Source organism: Notolepis coatsorum (genome assembly GCF_963971535.1).
Source record: "Notolepis coatsorum genome assembly, chromosome: 19".
NCBI classification, from domain to species: domain Eukaryota; kingdom Metazoa; phylum Chordata; class Actinopteri; order Aulopiformes; family Paralepididae; genus Notolepis; species Notolepis coatsorum.
The window spans coordinates 45,189,542-45,202,677 of NC_140183.1; the positions used below are offsets into that span (position 1 = coordinate 45,189,542).

General features: G+C 45.6%; 1 protein-coding gene across 1 annotated transcript in view; it reads right to left on the reverse strand.

Annotated features, from left to right (window-relative positions):
* Positions 1-3,162: 3,162 nt before the first annotated feature.
* Positions 3,163-13,136, reverse strand: part of etv1 (ETS variant transcription factor 1) — a 20,640-nt gene continuing 10,666 nt past the window's right edge. The window contains exons 6-13 of the mRNA XM_084335975.1: positions 12,020-12,149; positions 9,247-9,437; positions 8,840-9,085; positions 6,811-6,882; positions 6,639-6,707; positions 6,370-6,539; positions 4,903-5,004; positions 3,163-4,788 (exon numbers count right to left, since the gene is read on the reverse strand). Of these exons, the coding sequence (XP_084192101.1) occupies positions 4,567-4,788; positions 4,903-5,004; positions 6,370-6,539; positions 6,639-6,707; positions 6,811-6,882; positions 8,840-9,085; positions 9,247-9,437; positions 12,020-12,149 (1,202 nt within the window). The 3' untranslated portion in view covers positions 3,163-4,566. The remainder of the gene's footprint in view (positions 4,789-4,902; positions 5,005-6,369; positions 6,540-6,638; positions 6,708-6,810; positions 6,883-8,839; positions 9,086-9,246; positions 9,438-12,019; positions 12,150-13,136) is intronic.

Consider the following 13,136-nt stretch of genomic DNA (forward strand, 5'->3'; position numbering starts at 1 on the left):
ACAAGGAGAGACGAGGTCGGCTGGTGTGGTTGGTGGTTGGTCTTCGACAGGCGCCTGTTTGTTTGGTACAAAAACAAGGAAAGAAAGCATTCGGTGCGCTGGCAGTGGCAGGAGTGCACACCGCGGGGTGTGTCGTATTGTCGTGAGGGCCCTCATGACTCACGGCCCAATGGTGTGACATGCCGGAAGGAGAGACGAGGTTGGCCGTGTGGCGGCTGGTCGGTCTTCGACAGATGCCAGTTTTTCATTACGAAACTTGATAAAAATGTGGCTGCGTATGACACCGCACCATTACATCATCCTCTAACATCAAAAGGCTGACAAAGAAGTCGACAAAAGAAAAATTATTTGTTTTGACCCAATGTCCCAAAGTTACGTCGGGACATGATAAATCCTCCGTTCAAAATTAGCGTGGCATCGATTCCACACCAGCGGTGCCCCATGGGCCTGAAGGATAGGGTCCCGTTAGGCCATTACCCCCCGTCTTACATTCCCAGTGATCGGATTAGACTATTCCCACAGTCTAGTCAGAAACTACTCCCGACACGGAGCTCCGGAGAGCATCTCAATATCCAATTTCACAGCTATCTAAACATGGATCAGGGAGGCTATTTATTACTGTCATAGGCTTTGTGTTTGGGCCCCGACACATGTTCTTTGTGTTTCACCTGCGCCGGAGCAGGAAGACCATCAACCCGGGAACAGAGTAATGAGTGTGGACCAGCGGCGTCGCCTCCAGCCTACGAGCGGCAGCCTTCTAAATTAGAACGCGCCGTTTGTTCGTTTCAAGAGTCAGCAGCTTCATCGAGACCTTTGATCCAGGGCCAGGCGCTGGAGTGGCTATGACCGAAAACAATTATGATGGTGCGCGGTGCTCGGTGCGTGCGCTAGACCGAGACTACATAGCAAGGGAGTTGTTTGCAGTTGACAAAAGATTTTATTGCATTGAGTTGCGTCTGAATTTGGGGAACGGGCCTCCATGTGTGTTTACCGTGTGAGAATGCAGGGGTGTGTAGGAAGGTTTTCTATAATAACTTTGATTTTGTCCTGCATTAGCATATAGTTCATGAAGTGATTTTGTGCAGATGTTGCCTTGCACTGGATGACAAGCCATTAACTACTGTAGCATAGACAATAAAGCCTTTTACTAAGGCCCTGTTAACAGCAGCTGTAACATGGGCCTCCATTATAGAGGCTTTATTATTTCCTTGCTCTTTCCTCTTAGAGCCTCTGTTGTTCCTCTGAATTACCCCTGAATGATTTATGCTCAGTGGGCCCGCCACTGATAGACCCTGGCAACACAGATAGAAACACACTTAGGGCTTTTTGGTGGGTAAACACACTATATTAAAAGCCAACTTGTTTCAAACAGCCAAACACATTTGCTACATCGAGGGGCAGCTTGGTGTCATTTCGCTTGTCAAATACCACGGTGTCACAGCCAATCAGTGGGCTCCACAGCGCGACACAAGCCATTTAACCTGAGCAAACAGAGTGTGTCACGAAGCGCGAGGATGGCTTAAGAGCACTGGGCAAACACTGGCAAGGACCATCGGGCACGAATCAAGGCAGAGCGGGTGAGCACGAGTCACTTTCATAATGGCTTTGTGATGACTCAAGATCGAATGGCCATCTGTTTGGTACAGTGGGGGAGGACTACAGTCACAGTTCAGATACACACAATATTAGCGTGGCCGGTAGTGCACAGACAGGGGCGGGTTTGGCAAGTGGCACAGGATATAAAGCCTAACTCCATAAATGGTAAAAGTCCTAAGGTGAGAGGCCAAGGGCTCTGCATTGAGGCCAGATAAGGGGATTTGCAAGGTGATTTTCGGCTTCGATACAAGAGGCCTTTAGGATTTAAGACTATTAACTCTTCTCTCTAATATCATAGGGACCTTTGTTATTGCACTTAAGCAGGTCATTTTTTCACTGATGAAACGAAAGCGTCACCACATATTTAAAGCACATGAGACATTTGCATGGGATTTCAATGAGAAGAGTTTGAATAGACCACAGTCATTTGTATCCGGTCTGTAACCGTGCGAAGCTCATTTGAACAGCAGAAGTCGGCCACAACCTGGGAAGCTAAACGCAGCTCTCCTTGCATGTGAAGAGACCGGACCAGAGCAGGACAACAACAACAACATGTTTTTACCACTGAATATGAAATTAAGACAATGTCATTTATCATTTTAAAAAGGTCCAGAGCTCGACTCAATTCCTCATGTTGGATTAGGTGTTGTTAAAACGCTTCAGAGGAGTAATCAAATATATAAAGTTAAAGAGGCAATTCCTTGCACTATAGACAATCAATAAAACAAATCCTAGTGTGGGAACTGTAATAGGGTCGGCTTGTAACCTGCTCTGACAAATTAAGGCAAGCAGTGTTTTTTCATTACTTACACATCCGTTTTCATTTTTCCATCAGTGAAACCAATTAAACAATGCTTCCTTAAATTAGCCATTGATTTTTAGCTTTAGTGACACTTTACAGAAAGCAATAATAACTTTAAGGCAGTGTTGTTGTTTTTTTTCATTACTGACACTCTTGGAAGAGTATGAGAACAAAAGAGACAAAGAATTCACCTACATGAAAAAAAAGAAATACTACCTTAAATTAGTCATTGATTTTTCCTTAGGTGTCACTCTGGCTAAATGCTTTGTGGTTGGGAGTATGCTCCTCCAACCTGGAAATTGACGAGACAGCCATAATCTATTGCACTAACACACACACACACACACACACACACGCGCGCGCGTGCACACGCTTGATGTAACTACTCAGTTTTCTGTGCCAATTTGTAAATGTATGGCCTCACAACTAATCTTCTCTGTTCTGCCGTGAGGCAGTTGGTGGTGATTGGCTGTGGAAATGACCACAAAATTGCATTTTTCTTTCATATGCAAGCTCTATAGGTAGTGCTACAAAGATAAGACAAACTTCAAATCTGAACAAAAACTATGTTCATATGATGAAAATGAATTTGGTAAAAATACATTTTCCTTTTTCTTCAAGCACTATTTTATTACAGAATCTTTGCTGTTGCCGATCCCATTCCAGACAAGTATACCTAGAGAAGAGAAATCGGACAGATCAATCTTTTGAATGCTTGGTAGAATGAAATAAAGAAACATAAAGGTAAAATAAAAGCAAATAAAGCAGAATAGCAGCCCATCGCTTTTTTTTTTTTTTTTTTTTTACTACAAAATACACTTACAATTCAAAGCAGCAACAAATGTGCATTAACCTGATGATACAATGGAACACTAGTTTAGTTATAACATGAATCTTTATCACATTATAAAATTCTAAATATTCCTTTTACCAAAAAGAAACCCTATCGATGGCAATGCAACGTTGTACGCAAAATGTACACCTTATGTCCGTCCACCTGTAACTAAATTGGGGAAAGGGGCAAAATCGATTTTTTTGTCTGTGTCCGTGAAATCTTTATTTTGACTGACCCATGAGGAATGATATTTTAAAATACACAGGAAACGCTGTTTGTGGTAATATTACAGTGCCTGCATGTTTATTATTAGTTATTGTAGATTGTAGTTATTGCACATTATGCTCAACGAGTCGCCTACAGTACCTCTTCCATACAATTGTTCCTAGGGTGAATTTGAGTGTCTCCTTGTGTTCCAAAGCCTCATCTTACCAACCCAAGAGCTTCCCGTCAGTAGATACATAATGGACCTGTGGGGTTCATTGTATTCATATAATTACATACATGTTTGATGAGGTCTGTTCATTGCTGGACGTGGAGAGTATTGGCAGATAAAGGCGCAAGGCAGTATTTACTGTATTTAAGGTCAACTAATCTTTTAATTTTTATTATCACATTACTGTTTCAAGTCTATAATTATGTCACTTCACTTTAAAAGTATTTTAAACGCATGTCATTACAATACATTGTATTATTCACTTTTAAATGAGTATGAAAAGTACACAATGAGATGAGAACAATTCAAATCAAAAGGGACAACAGAAAATAAGAATATCATCATTGAGAATCCTTCCATGGTCCATGTTCTGGAGTCCAGTGACAAGTCTCAAGAAGTCATTGTCTATGAATCTGTCCGTTAAGCGTCCGTTTAGCCGCAGAGTCCCGCCTCGCCAGGGTGTTGCATGCTCAAATAATATATATATATATAATAAAAAAAAATATCTCACTCTTGAGACACAAACAGAAAACATTTTAAATAACCCAACCACATAGCGAGCCCTGGCAGGGTCACACACACATCCTCAGCCCCCCGTCTATAAAGTGCACTCTCCATCCTGCTTGTACGGCTTGGACGTCAAAAAAGATGAGAGCAAAATGAGGGGGTTTGTGAGAGAGCGAGAGAGAGAGAGAGAGAGAGAGAGAGAGAGAGAGAGAGAGAGAGAGAGAGAGAGAGAGAGAGAGAGAGAGAGAGAGAGAGAGAGAGAGAGAGAGAGAGAAGGGAGGGGGGGCCCCTCTGGTATGAACAAGTCTTGTTTCCGTAGTGACGGTGAATTCGATGACAGTTTCAGGTTTAGGGAGCAGGAGGGGACAAGGGGGGTGCGGGGGACTGACGTTAATAAACGTAACCCTCGCTGTAAGGGTGCGGCTGGCAGTAGGGCCCTTCCTGTACGTAGGCCATGTTCTCGTCAAAGTGTGACAGCGGCACCGTGTCCTCCTCGTTGACCTGCCGCTCCATGTCCGTCTTCAGCACCGGACGCTGATTGTCGGGGAAGGCCATGGAGAACAAGGCCTCGGGGTCGCACACAAACTTGTACACGTATCTCTCCCCCGCCACCTGGGGAGGCACAGAGAGAGAGAGAGCGGCTGAGTGACGGCAGGGGTAACAGGGCACGCGTGCAGGTAATGTACAAACCAAGCCATGCGTTGCGTTGCGTCCACGTTGTCTTACCTTTTGCATGATTCCCTTTTCGTAGTAATAGCGTAACGACCGGCTGAGCTTGTCGTAGTTCATAGCCGGTCGATTCTTCTGGATTCCCCATCGACGTGCCACCTTTGTAACGCACACATACAAACATCACACCGTCAAGACACGGAAACAAAAGGGGATAGCAGAATGTCAAACACATTACCTTTTGTGCACATTTCTGTAAAAGTGGGCATTTGCACACAAAAAAACGCATGCATGCGCGATTTACGTGGTTTCCCGAGGAGAATGAGAATGCCACGACAGCTGAATTCTTAAACAAAGCTTACCGGTCCATATTTCCTAATAACAACAATTAAGAGTGTGTCCAAGCTGGGCACTGATCAGGGACATGTTCATTAGGGACTTGTCACACACCCAGCGGAGGAGGCAGCAGATGTTACAGCACCTGTCTACCAGACCACCCACCACCCGGCCTCGCAGTCCAAACCCACAGCCCTGTAGCGCTCTCTTCGCCATGCTTCTCTGTGCTTCTCATTCTAGCTTTTCCTAGCAGGTCTACTCATTCCTTTCTTTCTTTGTCCCAACTCTCTTTCTTACTCTGTCAGTTTACCCATTATTTTAGTTTCTCGTGTTCCCTCCCCTCCTTTTCTCTTTTTCTCCTGTGCTTAAATAAGCCCCTTGCTTCTCCAGTCTCTTCATGTGCTCGGTGCTCATTCACATGCTACACCTGCCCGGGCCAAAAGCAGAAGCCGTGAGCTAACGGTTGTCCCCGGCACCCCAAAGCGAGTGCGTTCGGTCACCTGATGGCATGAATGGGCCCCCCTGTTTGCTGCAGCTGGCCCACACTGCTGAGTGCCGTTGGGCTGCGTGGAATATTGCCAGGTATCCCCCCCCCCCCCCCCACCCACCCCTCAAGCACCTCCCTCCTCCCAGCTCCCCACTACACCCTCCCTCCTCCTCCCTCAGTCAGCAGGGTGGGCAGGAGGAGTGACTGAGGCAGCTCCCCACTACACCCTCCCTCATCCTCCCTCAGTCAGCAGGGTGGGCAGGAGGAGTGACTGAGGCAGCTCCCCACTACACCCTCCCTCATCCTCCCTCAGTCAGCAGGGTGGGCAGGAGGAGTGACTGAGGCTCACTGTTGTGATGTGAGGCCATACAGACCCGGACACTGTTTTCACTTCAAAGGGCCCAACCGTCAACACAGGTTATATTTTTAGGAACATGTTCATTGAAATATTTAGTGGTGCTCTGCCCGCTGACTGACCGTGGCGGGGATTTGATCGGAGGACGTTGTTTTAACGTGTGGTGGAGTGTAAGAAAATAGAAAATTGCCGTCTTAGCAGCCTGCCCTGTCCACTTCAAGAGAAGGGCGCACTATTTATTTCACTTCTAATGACGGCCCTGGTCACTTGATGTGTCATACAAACACTTTATGGTCTAAATTCATTGTGTACTGGTGTGACCACGGTGAACGAATGGACTTCTCACCTCCTCCGGTTCGATGAGTTTGAACTCCATGCCGCGGCCGGTCCAGGCGATGAAGTGGGAGTTGGAGGGGTCGTCCAGCAGGGCCACCAGGAACTGCCAGAGTTGCAGGGAGCCTCTGCGCTGGTACGAGGGCCCCTCGCGGTACAACCCTGATTCCTGCTTGATGTCGCCTACAGGAGACACAGTCACTGTCATCGTATGTTCTGAGAAAGTTACATACAGTAAGCAGTGCTGTTGAATGAAACCGAAAGCACCGGTACGAGACTCACCTTCGACCTTTTCAGGAACCACGCAGGTGTCGTCGTAGAAGTGTCGCGCGACTTTGTCAAACATACAACCTAGGGGAAATGTAAAAAGTAGTGATTGATATTAGGTGTTTAATAATTGATTAATAACCAGCAAATACCCAAAATGCCCAATCGCATGGATCAACAGTGGTACCTTCAGTCCTGTTAGCGTGAGCCAGGTAGCCGTCTTGCCGCAAGTAGACAGAATGGCAGCTAGGCACTTCTGCTGAAAGCCAGTGAAGAGAGGGAGAGTGGGGTGTTGAAGGCCCTGGAGGCAGCATTAAGCACACTATCCCAGTTATCTGAGAGCAGTCAAAGCCTGTTCACTCAATGCACCACTGGCTCTGATTAAACAACATGTCCTCTGGCACCACGGTGGCTCCCAGCCACGGGCTAACTCACTATATCACACCACTAATGCTGATCTAGTGTCTCAATGTGAAGGAAGATTAACTACCAGCAGCCTGTGTGTTTAAAAAAAATGGCGGAACAAGATGGCGTGATGGGAGTTTTTTCTTTTATGATGTAACCCATGCTATTTTCTCTCGTCAGCCAGAGGTTTTTCTTCTTCTGTCCAGGGGCTTGTTTCGCTGCAGCAACTTGCTCAACCACCAACAACATGATATTCTACAGATTATTTTTTCTCTAAACCAAAATGTTGATGCCTTTAATGCTTCAACAATTCTGCACCTGCCAGGTTAGTGATATCACACAAACAGCTTTGGCTTGTTTAGTTTATTGGACATGAATGATTCTCAGATGGTCTGAAAACGACGTGCAGTTTTATAAAGGGACCTGAATTTACTGCTCGTCTTTACAGCATTGTCCAATTTAACTTGTATTTACTGCTTATGTTGGAACCTCCTATAACACGGCATGGACCTGTGATCAGAATGGCAGAAACCAGCTACAAAGTGAATGTTCAATAAACAGACGAAGCCCCTTCATTTGAGGCCATAAACATTTCTCTGAACTTCATCAAAGTAATGGCCTTGTAGAGGAAATTACTGCTAATGAAATTACCAGCTCTCCTCCCATCCTCTCCGACAGGCCTGGTCCAGTCAACAAGCTTCCACGCTGACCGCTAATAAATTGCCCCTAATGCTCAATCTGGGATATACTGTACACAACATCAGTAAGGCTCCATGCCTGTTAAGTCAAGGTACTGCTGTGCTGCATAGATAACAGTGGAGGCTGCTCTAGACCAGGGCTGATGTCACTGAGACTGAGGCAGACCTACTGTAAACACATCACAGTGTTTTTTGTATTGAAATGACTACAAAAGGCGGCTAGGGAGGGTGTTTCTCCTTAACTGGTCACACTGCTACTTCTACTCTGGTCAGCCTCTCGCCGGCTCTTGTCTGTGTTGTGAATGAACACACAGTCCAGCGCAGGTTCATTCATGTCCTGGTGTAGCCTCAGGCCCAGTGGGCCCCGGGGGCAGGAGAGGGCCCTCTACTCTCTCTCTAAAGGGAAATGGGAAGGGGGGGGGGTCTTTTGGACTTAGACCAAGCAGACCCCACCCCCCACCTTCCATCCTCTCTCTATTAAAGCACCACAGGAAATGAAGACCGGTGCAGACACCCAGTCCAACCAGACCCCCTGTCCTAATAATGGGTAAACTTAATAAGCACCACCCCCTCATCCCTCCTTTCCCATTCCTGAAATGATGACGCTATGGCTGTAAGCAAGGAGATAAAGAGATTCACAGTCATTGTGAATAAAATAAGACTTCATCATGAAGAGGCAAGATGTCACTCTATGTTATTGTAGAGTATAGTTCACAACATGATGGATACAATACCCACACGTGCACACACGTGCACACACACGCGCGCACACACACACACACACACACACACACACACACACACACACACACACACACACACACACACACACACACACACACACACACACACACACACACACACACACACACACACACACACACACACACACACACACACACACACACACACACACACGTTTCACTGCTTTATTTGAATCCAGCAATGAAATTATACATACATAAGAATCAACTATTCCAGAGGCTCAACATGGTTGAAGGACATAGAAACACACACACACACACACACACACACACACACACACACACACACACACACACACACACACACACACACACACACACACACACACACTTGAAAGGACCCTCTCACCTGAGTCATAGGTGAAATCCCTGGGCTCCTGCTTTACCATCATGGAGGCGGGATACGCGTGGGGCAGTGGGGCGCCCACCATGGCCGGGTGTTCAAACAGTGGGTCAGGGTACTCCTGCTTGAAGCCCTGAGGAGGGAAGGGGATGTTGGGCTCTGACATCTGTCTGTGGTACATGGGCCGGCCGTCCCGCACCATCGACGGTGGGGAGGGGAACGAGTGACACGGCTCTGACAGCTGACGCCGAAACCGCATACGACTTGATGACGTCGAATTTTTTTACTTTCTTTAACTAAATAGCCATAATGTGTTAGCCTAGCAGTACGTATGTAGTAAATATACAGAAGTGTCTCCAGATGCTTATATGGTGAATGTAGGTGTTAGAGGGTTAAGTAGCCCAGATTGCAGTACCTGTGGTCCATGGAGTAGGTGCTATCAGGGAGGGGCTGTGAGGCCGGGAGGTGTGGATAGGTCCTGTCTGGCTTGGGGGTCGGTGCGGCTGTCGGAGAGGCATGGTGGAGTGGGGACACAGGGGTGCTACAGGGGGGTGTGACTGGGCTGGAGGGCTTCATTCCTGTGGGCTGTTTCTGCTCGTAGGCACTGCATGGGGGCAGGAAAGACAGGAGTCAGTTATCTGTGGTCACATCTCAATGTCGCGAGGCCTTTTCTATACTGTACGTGCTATACTTTCATCGATATGTCATTATTATTGTTAAATACGTTTTGATGGAGTTTCACAAAACACTGGATACGGTTTCCTTGAATAGCACGTTACTGAATGACATCCACTCTCTGACACAGCATGCCAGTACCTCAGGTGGTTTTTCGGGAAGCCTACACACTCAAGCGGTTTGTCGGAAAGCATAGCAGAGCCAATTTGAGCCTTTGCCTCTTTTGTCTCTTGTGTGGATCTTGGCACATGTCACCAGGTGAGTGAATGAATCGCATATGTGATTCACCACTTAACCAAAGATGGCTCTCTCTCTACATACAAGGTAATTACACAAGCATGCGGCAAGAATAAATGTCATGTATTACAAATCAAATCAATTCAACATGGAGGGTAACTAGGCAACCCTCCTGTGCCACCGGGCCCTTGGGCTCATCTGGAAAATAAAGATTCATTGAATGTGATTGAACTTGTTACAGGTGTTTTGCATTTACATTAGAAATAACACATGCCTGTTTATAGTGCATTTAGCACAGCATCTCGGTCTACTTCTATGTGGAACAAGTACAAATCAACCAAACAGACCTCTTTTACCTCTATCTCTGTCTAAAACCAGACCTCTTTTACCCCTTTCTCTATCTAGAAACAGACATTTTACCTCTTTCTCTGTGTAAAAACAGACCTCTTTTACCCCTTTCTCTGTGTAAAAACAGACCTCTTTTACCTCTTTCTGTCTGAAAACAGACCGCTTTTACCTCTTTCTGTCTAAAAACAGACCTCTTTTACCCCTTTCTCTATCTAGAAACAGACATTTTACCTCTTTCTCTGTGTAAAAACAGACCTCTTTTACCTCTTTCTCTGTGTAAAAACAGACCTCTTTTACCTCTTTCTGTCTGAAAACAGACCGCTTTTACCTCTTTCTGTCTAAAAACAGATCTCTTTTACCTCTTTCTCAGTCTAAAAACAGACCTCCTTTATACCTTTCTTTGTCTAAAAGCAGACCTTTTACCCATTTCTGTCTAAAAACAGACCTCTCTTACCCCTTTCTGTCTAAAAACAGACCGTTTACCCATTTATGTCTAAAACAGACCTCTTTTACCTCTTTTTCTCTGTCTAAAAACAGTCTCATCAGAAAATGTAAATGAAGTACTAATCAACCACAGGAAATAAATTACATAATGTACGTTATGTTATAGCCATAAGTAATATATTTACGTATTGTATAAGTAATATATTTATGTATTGTATCAACAAAATTGTTATGTACAAAACAACTACACTACACTACCCCCACACACACCCTGCTACTGTATGGTTAGAGTTAAGGTTAGTTTTAAGGTTTGCTTAATGCTTATGGTTAGGGTATTACGTTTGTTTTAATAAGGGTTAGGTTAACGGTGATGGTTAGGGTTAAGGTTAGTTTTATGTAGGGATGCTCGATATTGGCTTTTTTACCGATACCGATATTCCGATATTGTCCAACTCTTAATTTCCGATACCGATATCAACCGATATCAACCGATACCGATATATGCAGGGTTTCCCCCCCCCAAAAAACTGAATAATTTCAGGTAACTAATAATTTCACTGGATATATATAACAAATATTGTTATTGTTTTTTTCTTTTTTTAAACAGATACCGATATTTTCCGATATCACATTTTACTGCCGATATCGGCCGATAATATTGGTCGACCGATAATATCGGACATCCCTAGTTTTATGGTTTGCCTAACTGTTATGGTTAGTTTAAGGTAACTGTTCGAGCCCAGCTCTCCGCATTGCTATCAGCTTGGCTGGTCGTTCAAACTAATACAATTGGCAGTATTAGGGGGTGGGAAGCTGATGGGTGGGGATCGGACGTTGTGGACAGCGACTCCTACAGGTCGGTTGGTGCGCCTGCGCAGCAGAATCAGGAAGCGACGGGGGCGGCGTGCCCTCCAAACGCAGACCCCCGACGCTGAGAGATCACGCTGTGCAGGTGAAAAGATGCGACTGCTGCTTCCTCGAGTACCGGAGGGGACACGTGATGTAAGGCTTAGTCCACATTGCAGCCGGCTTGTGGGAGGCATGGCCTAACAGCGTTCGAGACAGGGGAGGGTAGAATTGGACGATACGAAATTGGGATGGGAGAAAAATAGAAATGGGAGAAAAAGTAGATCAAAAAACAAAAAACAAAAGAAAAAGGTAACTGTGGTTAAGGTTATGGTTATTGTTTGGGTGAGGATGTCAGAAAAGTATAGCTCAGTAAGGTTTAGTTAAAAGCACTCGCCCCAACGTAACGCCAAACGAAATAGTTTGAATATGTAATATATGTACTTATTTGTAATACATACACATAATACAATACAATACGTAAATATATGGCTTATGCCTATGACATAACATATATTCAGAGAGGATGTACTTTTTTTCCCCCGTTGTCAATTAGTACTTTATTTACATATCTTAAGCGAGAACGGGCTTGTTGTCCAAGGTGAGGTAGTGGGACTAGTGTCCTGTGGTGCTCACCTGACGTTGTACAGGCACTTCTCTCCATAGTAGAGTCTGAAGGGACGCTCCTGGCTACAGTTGGAGCTCAGTTCTGAGCAGGGGCTGTGGGGCTCCCTCTTGATCTTCAGCTGCAGTCCGTGGAACGCCACTACAACAGGCATGGGGAGGGGAGGGAGAGAGAGAGAGAGAGAGAGAGAGAGAGAGAGAGAGAGAGAGAGAGAGAGAGAGAGAGAGGAGAGAGAGAGAGAGAGAGAGAGAGAGAGAGAGAGAGAGAGAGAGAGAGAGAGAGAGAGAGAGAGAGAGAGAGAGAGAGGTTTAACTTTTAAGAAATTAATTATAATCCTGTATACAAATACAGTGTTCATCACATTCTGAAAAACAAGACATTCAGTTGGAAAGACTCCTTGGTCCTAATAAGGCTACAAACACAGTAGGTAAAATAATGGCCAAATCCACGTTTTTCCTTAGATCTGGGTCACAAGCATTTCACAAATAATTCTTAGCGTTCTTTTAAGCTGCCTGGAGCACCAGACGGGTGGGGTTACCACATCAGGATAGTACAAACAGTGTCAGATACAGTATGTTGTCAATCACAGAAAAGAACACAACGTTTCTTCGCTCTCACTGTATTGTCCCGTGTGGCAAACTCCACCATCGGGTACTCAAAGCACATCATAACAAGCGCTTAGAAATACTCATCTGCTCCAATGTCTGATCACAAGTATGGCCGTCTGACATCCCAGACCATCAGTCACACCAACAACTCACTTCAAATCTCATTTGCAGCACGGCCTGTTACAGAGGGGCAGTCTTCTTAGTGAAATATGACAGTCATCAAACAGGGAGGTACGGTGTACTGAATGCTTTATCTGCTTTCAGCTACCTGTCAATATGCCCCAGACGACGGGACTCATTGATCTGGGGGGAGGGCTACTCTCTCTACCTATGGCCCCACAGTGAGCACCAGTGCATCTGAGAGGCTGTTAAGTGCCAGATCAGTCCTGATTAACATCCCATCATCTCCAGTCATGATCAACGCTAATCCAATTGGCTGCACTGCTGACGAGTCAGCCCGGTCAGTCAGAATAAAGTCAGGCTCTGCCCCGCCTCGAGAGTTAGACCGTCTCACCGCAAG